The sequence below is a fragment of the Mya arenaria genome, chromosome 12, assembly GCF_026914265.1.
Source record: "Mya arenaria isolate MELC-2E11 chromosome 12, ASM2691426v1".
Taxonomy (NCBI): domain Eukaryota; kingdom Metazoa; phylum Mollusca; class Bivalvia; order Myida; family Myidae; genus Mya; species Mya arenaria.
This window is the reverse complement of record NC_069133.1, coordinates 12471040-12479817: the sequence shown is the minus strand read 5'-3', so window position 1 is coordinate 12479817 and position 8778 is coordinate 12471040. Positions and strand designations below refer to the sequence as shown.

The 8778-nt window shown below is 34.7% G+C and overlaps 1 protein-coding gene across 3 annotated transcripts in view; it reads left to right on the top strand.

Annotated features, from left to right (window-relative positions):
- The first annotated feature begins 1235 nt into the window (after positions 1–1235).
- LOC128211905 (uncharacterized) overlaps positions 1236–8778 on the top strand; it is a 75393-nt gene continuing 67850 nt past the window's right edge. For 2 of the 3 annotated variants that reach the window (XM_052917028.1, XM_052917026.1), the window contains exons 1-3: positions 1611–1691; positions 6182–6260; positions 8517–8661. In XM_052917028.1, coding sequence (XP_052772988.1) covers positions 8526–8661 — 136 coding nt within the window. In that variant the 5' untranslated portion in view covers positions 1611–1691; positions 6182–6260; positions 8517–8525. Of the gene's footprint in view, positions 1311–1610; positions 1692–6181; positions 6261–8516; positions 8662–8778 lie in introns of those variants that run through there. The other variant, XM_052917027.1, reaches the window with a different exon arrangement.

The window sequence follows — 8778 nt, the reverse complement described above, 5'->3', positions numbered from 1 at the left end:
AGTACGTTGCTGTGGAAACAAAACTTAGGGCATACCGATAGGTGTTCATGCAATGTTTTTAAAAAGCTCTGTAAACGAAATTGCGTATATTAAGGAATATATTCAGTGTTCTCTAACCTTTACGTCAATTCAAAATCAGTATTATAACCTACTACTACCAGGAAATAAATTTGATTGTTTAGATTTATTAGTGAAATATTCATTTTTAGCTCGACTATTCGAAGAATATGGAGAGCTATACTACTCACCCTGGCGTCGGCGTCGGCGGCGGCGTCGGCGTCGGCGTTGGCGTCACACCTTGGTCAAGGTTTTGCATATAAGCACCTTTAAGTCATTATCTCAGTAAATACATCAGTTATTGCATTGAAACTTTGGACATGTATTCCCAACTATCTAACATACTAAATTAATGAAGTTAGATAACAATTATTTAAATATAATGCAAATAATAGGCCTTTATTATTCGACTTAGAAATTCTGGTTAAGGTTTTGCGTGTAAACACACATAGGTTAATATCTCAGCAACTACTTGAGGTATTGCATTGATACTTGATACAATGGTACTCAACCATCCAACCTACTAAATTAACCAAGTTAGATAACTCTAGTTTGCATTTAATGCAAATAATTGCCCTTTATTATTTGACTTAGAAATTCTGGTTAAGGTTTTGCGTGTAAGCACACATAGGTTAATATCTCAGCAACTACTTGAGGTATTGCATTGAGACTTTATACAATGGTACTCAACCATCCAACCTACTTAATTAACCAAGTTAGATAACTCTAGTTTGCATAAAATAATTGCCCTTTATTATTCGACTTAGAAATTCTGGTTAAGGTTTTGCATGTAACCACATTTAAGTCAATATCTCAGCAAACATATCATGCATTGCATTGAAACATTAGATGTGTATTCCCAGATAACACATTTTTGAATATAATGCAAATTATGGGCCTTTAATAGCAATAACATCGTAACGTCATATTTTACACTTCCCTATTCTGCACAATGCTAATACCACTCCTCACTCCAATGGATATTACTCCTGCAAACATTTATACTGACTGCCGAAAATGGTACCAAAATAATTATGAATAAATAATATATCAACTGTAGTACGGGTTTTATCTAATTATGTGAAACAAAATAAAACAAGCAAAAGGTTTCACAAGCATTTTTTGAAATATGTCGTTTTTCTGCCGGTCTTGGGACGTTTTGACTGACATTTTATACTGCCGATTTCGGATATTTGAAGAATTGTTTTGATTGTCAATAACTTTACAAGGATACATTGACGTCTCCTGCATCGGTGAGTATAACTTTAATGAATTAATATGTAATTTTTCTGCTTTTATTTTGAAAAAAAAACTGAAACAGGGGATAAAACATGCTGAATTACAGGTCCAAAGTGAAAGAGAACAACAATGCATCATCGAATTTCTGAAAATTCATTCATTTATCTACACAGTGATACTATCCATTTGATTCAGTAATCTGTCGCATTTTTCCGCAAGGGTTATTTATAAACACATCGTTTCTGAGAGTGGCCAAAAACAAGAACAATATTGATGACTCATAAGGCATGCAACCTTATAAGCCGAGAGTATCCGAATAAACCAGGAAGTAATTTTTGTTTACTTTTAAAATGCCAACCTCTGTAAATAGTAATTGATTTTGAGTAAACATTGAGGTAGGTTTATGCATATCATTGTTTTATTGTATTTAGAATGCTATTTATTAGGAGTTGCCAGTTCTTTTGCATGAAAATTGGTCAAATGTTTTATAATTTAAATAAATAAGACATTTGCAATTGTTTTTATTTTGGATATTTATTGTGATTGGTTTTAATAAAATCAACAGACCTGGTTCTTTGGGGATCTGGTCACTTTCGGTTTTAAAACAAGTAAATAAACTAATGGAGAATTGGCAGTTATTTTTTATTAAAGCCATTCTAAATTACTAATTAAAAATCTGTCAAGCTGAAGTTTGTTAGCGTTTATGCGCATGTTTCTGCCAATGGCATTGCCCGACAAATAACTTGAAGGAGCTCGACAACTAAAACTCAATTAATCAAATTACAACGCTTTCTAAAGTTTCTATTTAGTGTTTTATTGGTTAATAAGAAAAAGCAGGCTGGCTTATTTATAGGCATTTCACAATTGAAACTAAGAAAGTAAGCATTTTTTAATCTTCTAAACAGTTAAACAGTGCCTACCACATTTAATTGTTTATAGATCATACATTATCACTTAGTAACTAATACTTAAATAATAATGGGAAAGTTTCAAATTTCGCCATATCAATGTTTAAAGGTAAAAATTTCAGGAGACATTTTTATGTTCTGTATAGTTACTTGGATCTCTGTAAAAATTATTCAACTTTTCAAACATTATTAGTCTTCAATTTATTGGAATTCCTGTTATGATAGGATTTCAATTGCTGTCATCAATTTTCAACTCAATGTTGTGATTATTCATTTGAAATGATTTTAAACTTCACATTCCATAAATGGCTGTTCTTACTTTTTGACTAAATATTGTGAGTATTTTTACACATTTTTTTTGTTGGTTTGAGATCGAGATTTAAATTCCATAAGCCACTTCCAATTCATATAAATAATAACAGAACACTTTCCCACTTGGCAATACTGCTTCTCTCTGTATCCTGTGACGTTGAGTTGAACCCAGGTCCAGACTTCCCATGTGGATCCTGTGGAAACGAGGTCTTGGACTCAGATCATGCTGTTGAATGTGACAAGTGCAACACTTGGTTCCACATTACATGTCAAAATCTAGATACAAACTGGTACAGCCAACTAGTTGAGAATGATCTGTCCTTTGTATGGACATGTACCCTCTGTGAATGCCTAAACCTTTCAAATTCCTCTAGTATGTCCGTATCGACAAATAATAGCTTCAACTCTCTTGTTGACGACAACATACTCACACAAAATTCCTTACCCACATCTTCACAACAAAATAATAAATCCATACCAAAACAACCCATATTTGTATCAAAACTTAAAATACTCGGAATTGTCAGTCAGTTGTTAACAAAAAACTCGACCTTCAGAATCTTATATATAATGAAAATCCAGACATAGTTGCAGGCACTGAGTCCTGGCTAAAAAAGGACCATTATACAAGTGAGTTTTTTTCCTCCGTCCTTAGGTTATACTGCTTTGAGAAAGGATAGATTGAAAGGTAAAGGCGGGGGTGTGTTTCTTCTTGTTAAAAACAACTTGGTAGTCTCTGAGCAACCAAAATTACAAACAAATTGCGAAATTGTGTGGGTTAAACTTGAAATAAAGGGTTGTAAACCCATGTATATTTCATCCTACTATAGGTCACATGAGTCTGACCTTCAGAGCCTTCTTGAACTTGAAAAGTCACTGGACCTTGTCAACAAATTAAAGGGTACAAACTTATTCTTGGAGATTTTAACTTTCCAAAGCTTACCTGGGATTCAGAACATATGCCACACTTAAAACCAGGTTTCAGTACCACAACTGTCTATGACAAATTCCTTGACATCATAAATGATCAAAACATGACACAAATGGTCAGTGAAAACACTAGAAATGATAACATCCTGGATCTTTTTCTAACAACCAACCTTACATTTGTAGACAAAGTAAATATCATACCTGGAATTAGTGACCACGACATCATTTCAACCATTGTTAATGCCCGTCCAAACATACTCAAACAAAAGCCAAGAATTGTACCCCTTTATCGAAAAGCAAACTGGGATGACTTCAAACAATTCATGGACACTACCAAGTCTGACATCCTACAAGGTTCAGACAGTCTATCAGTTGAGGAGATCTGGCTTAGATTCACAGATGCTATCAAAAAAGGTATTACTCAATTTATACCTGTCAAGAAAATTGGTTGTAAAAGAGCACTGCCTTGGATTACAAAAGAAATTAAGAGACTTATTCATAAAAGAGATAAACTCTATACAAAATTGAAAAAGAATCGCACTGATTCAAACATTAGTGACAAATTCAAATCATTAAAGGCAACCATCAAAAGTAAAATAAAAACGTCTCATTTAACCTACAATGAAAACATCCTTGATATTGCTAATAATGAGCAATCGGTTGAAAAACCAAGCAAGTTCTGCACCAAAAAGTTATACTCATTACTAAAAAACTCTAAACAAGACTCTCAGAGTGTGTCATCGCTCAAAAATCCCGTTACAGATAGCCTGAAATCTGATAACACGGAAAAAGCAAACATTCTGAATAACCAATTTCAATCGGTATTTTCCAAAACATCCCCTCTATCTTTAAAACAAGCTTGTTTGCAGAAATTGAGATCCCTTGTACCACAAAATTATTGCAGTTACCCCACGATGGGTGATATAACCATTCACAGAAATGGCATACTGAAACTTCTTGCCAATTTAAAACCCAACAAAGCTGCAAGGCCAGACCGTATAAGCCTTCTTGTCCTTAAAGAGTTAAAAAACGAGATTGCTGATATTATAACAGTCCTCTTTCAAAAATCATTAACCACAAACTCTATCCCTGTTGCCTGGACGAAGGCTTTTGTATGCCCACTATTTAAAAAGGGTGATTCCAGCAACCCAGCAAACTATCGACCTATCTCACTTACATGTATTTTATGTAAATCATTAGAACACATTATTGCCTCAAATCTCTCTGCAAATCTGACCGAACACAATATTCTCTATGAACTACAACATGGCTTTCGAGAAAAGCGCTCATGCGAAACTCAACTTATTGAGCTGACCGATGATCTTGTAAGAATCACTTCATCAGGTAATCAAACTGACTTAATTCTTTTGGACTTCAGCAAAGCTTTTGATAAGGTAAATCATCTCAAACTTCTTTTCAAACTACAGGATTATGGTGTTTTTCCACAGGTTCTCAAGTGGTCTGAGGCATTTCTCCTTCATAGAAGTCAGACAGTAGTCTTGGATGGCGATCATTCTGAAGAAGTACCCGTAACATCTGGTGTACCTCAGGGCTCTGTACTGGGTCCCTTGTTTTTCTTGATTTACATAAATAACCTCCCTTCTAGTATCAAATCACAAGTTCGACTTTTTGCAGATGATACTGCTGTTTACCTTACCATCAATTCTCCCTCTGACTGTGCTATCCTTCAAAATGATCTCAAATAACTGGAATTTTGGGAAAATGATTGGGATATGGAGTTTAATCCCTCCAAGTGTCAAGTTTTGCACATAACAAAGAATAAGCATATCATCAGAAATCAATACATTCTCCATGGCCAGATCTTAGAGCCAGTCAGAAGTGCTAAATATCTTGGTGTTGACATATCAGCAGACCTCACCTGGAACACTCATATCTCGAGAATTACCACCAATGGAAATAATACTCTCAACTTCATTAAAAGAAATATAAAAACAAAAACAGAAAGTGTCAGGACTTTAGCTTACAAAACCCTTGTCCGTCCACAGTTAAAATATGCAAGCACAATTTGGCACCACACACAAAATCAAACACCAATAAAATTGAAATGGTTCAACGTCGGGCTATCCGTTGGGTTAAACATGACTTCTCTCCTCTCTCCAGTGTTACAAACATGCAGGAAAGTCTTGATTGGCGCTCACTTGAACAACGCAGACTAGATTCCCGACTTGTAATGTTTTACAACATATACCATCATCATGTTGCTATTACGCTGCCATCTTATATTCAAACACCAATAAGATTTACCAGACTAATGCACCCACTATGTTTCAGACAATTTCAAGTAAAAACTGACTATCACAAATTTTCATTCTATCCTCACTCGGTTGTACTTAGGAACAGTTTGCCAAATCATATTGTCACTATCCCCACCCCTGACACATTCAAGGTGGCCGTGGCAACCATTAAGCATTAGATAAGCGAGCAGTGTTTTTATCCTTTTACCAGTTCACCAATCACTTTTTATCATGTTACCTAAATTGTGTTCCCTTTTATACCCTAGTTCTCACTTTTCTGATGTGATTTGCCTCATCAGTGTTTTATTTTTTCACTAACAAGCCGGCGCGCACCGTTCATGTCAGTAACACTCGGAAGAGGAGTTGACATTAAACAGAGATAGATAGATAGACATTAGTAAGTCTGCCAATTCATGGATGGTCAGTTTGTCATTTATTGGTCTCTTTTCCCTTTTTTATTTAATCTTTTGTTCCTTTCAGTGAGATATAAAGCCATAGAATACATCCATGCCACTCAAATTCAGCCACTCAGAATGATGGGAAGGATTGCAGAACTGAGGTAACTTAGAACTAATGATGCATATTTACCAGAGAATATCTCATGAACATGCCATTTGCTTTATTATTTGACTGAGACATTCTGGTTAAGGTTTTGCATGTAAGCACACGTAGGTTAATATCTCAGTAATTACTGGATGGATTGCATTGAGACTTTATACAATGGTTATCAACCATCCAATCTACTTAAATAACCAAGTAAGATAACTCCAGTTTGCATTAAATTAAAATAATGGCCCCTTTTTTATTCAACATAGAAATTCTGGTTAAGGTTTTGCATGTAACAACTTTTAAGTCAATACCTCAGCAAATACATCATGTATTGCATTGAAACTTTTCACACAGGCTCCCATCTATTTAACCTTCTTATTTAATCAAGTAAGATTAGAAGTATCTTCCATTGCCGAGAGTGTAAGATAGGTTCATCCCGACCCGAGCGCAGGGTGTTTTGCGGAAACGAGGTTTACCGACTTTCCGCAAAACACCCTGCGCGAGGGTTAGGATAAACCTATCTTACACGAGCGGCTATGGTAGATGCTTTTTCTCCCACCTCAGTTAAACAAAATTGTGTGAAAATGTATTTTTTGCTGGAACTCTTTTGTGCGTAGTGAAAATAAATGCGTATGGATATTTGATAATTCGTGGCTGTCATGGATATGCTCGCAGTGATTTAGGTTATGTAACTAGTCAAATCGGTCTTTGAATAGTTCGGAGGAGAGTGGAGCATTATTTCTTGAAATATGCGTGAAAACTTTTTTATGGTGACATTTGTAGCGAGAAATAGTAAATTAGCATTCTAAATATTGCCACAAGACAAGGTTTCTATGATGCTACAGACGACTGTCTTCAACAAGGGAGATAATTACAATGTGGCGACAAGTAAAAAGGAGTTCCATACGGGCATTTTATCTTCGCCCGTGGACAAGATAAGAATGTCTAGCATGGTTAAATTATTGGATCTACTTATCTGAGGTGGGAGAAAACTCTATCTTTCATAATATATAATTTTTGCCCCTTTATTATGCGACTTAGAAATTCTGGTTAAGGTCTTGCATGTTAGCACACATAGGATAATATCTCAGCAACTATTTGATATATTGCATTGAGACTTTATACAATGGTATTCAACCACCCAACTTAATTGAATAACCAAGTTAGATAACTGTATTTTGCAAAAAATGGCGCTTTATAATTAGACTTAGAAATTCTCGTTAAAATTTTGCATGGAACCACATTTATGTTAATATCTCAGCACACCATATATTGCTATGAAATCTAACAGTGATCCATGCATGCTTAGCCTAAACGTTTCAATCCGTACATTGAAAAGCGGCGGAATAGTCGAGCGCGCTGTCTCTGTGACAGCTCTTGTTTTAAAACAGTTTTCTGAAAAGGAATAATCAAACAACACATCTGACGCAGTTATATATAATAAAACTGCTTTGGATTGCACGCAAGTTGAAATGACGATGTTACACGCGAAATCTGGTAACATGTTGCATTGTTATTTGCTTGAATATTCTATCAATATGAAATTAATTAGCAATAAAATGATGACATGTACCAGTATATATCCCAACTTTATTTTTCCCCAGCAGCTGTTATACTGTGGAAATCCCCAACTGGTGATTCCTCCAACTTCTGTGTTCCCAAACTTCTGTAATCTCCAATTGGTGAATTTTATCAATAGAAATTGACTGTGGAATTCTCCAATTGGAAATTTCCCCAATTGGAGAGCCATTTTTACAAAATCAAAATTTTCGATTTTTTTTTAGATTTTAATAAAGTTTATTAATCAAGTACTCAAAACATAAATAGAAATGTGATTTTCTGTTCCAAATTGTAATAATTGAGTTTTTTCAAATGACTGATTTTTTCCCCCGTTTCAGCTCGTATGGAAAATTCTCCAATTGGAGTTTGCCAAATTCCCGCGGGGGACCTAAAATTCAATTGGTGGCCAACGGGAGAAATCAATTTTGGAATTAAAATTTTCATACTTCTTAAAACTTTTTTTTGAATTTTACATAAAATATTTCTTATTTAATGCACAAACTTTCTTTGTGTCGCTTTTGAAGTTGATATCTAAGATAATAAAAAAACTAAGTTTGCAAGTAAACCGGATTTGCAAACTTATACCGGATGCTGTATAATTTGATACTTAAGCTTTTATTTTTTAAACCGAACTTCTATTGATGATGTCATAAAATTATTGAAATTAGAACAGAATGTACAATTAAACTAACTTTTCCTTTTGAAGTGAATCACCATGGATGAGCATCTAGCATTCAACGGAAAAGCTGGGAAGCTCGACGAACGTGTATTTTCAAAGCTGAAATTACTATGCCGGCCTGTCAAAGCAGCACATGACAACGCACAACAAGGCAATGAAACAACGCTTGTTTGTAAGTAGACACAGTAGAGTTAATTGAAAACGTTTTTATTTTTATAAGTAAAGCATCAGTGATGTACATGTTTATTGTTTGACACATTATTAACAAAATTAAACATTTCTTTACCAA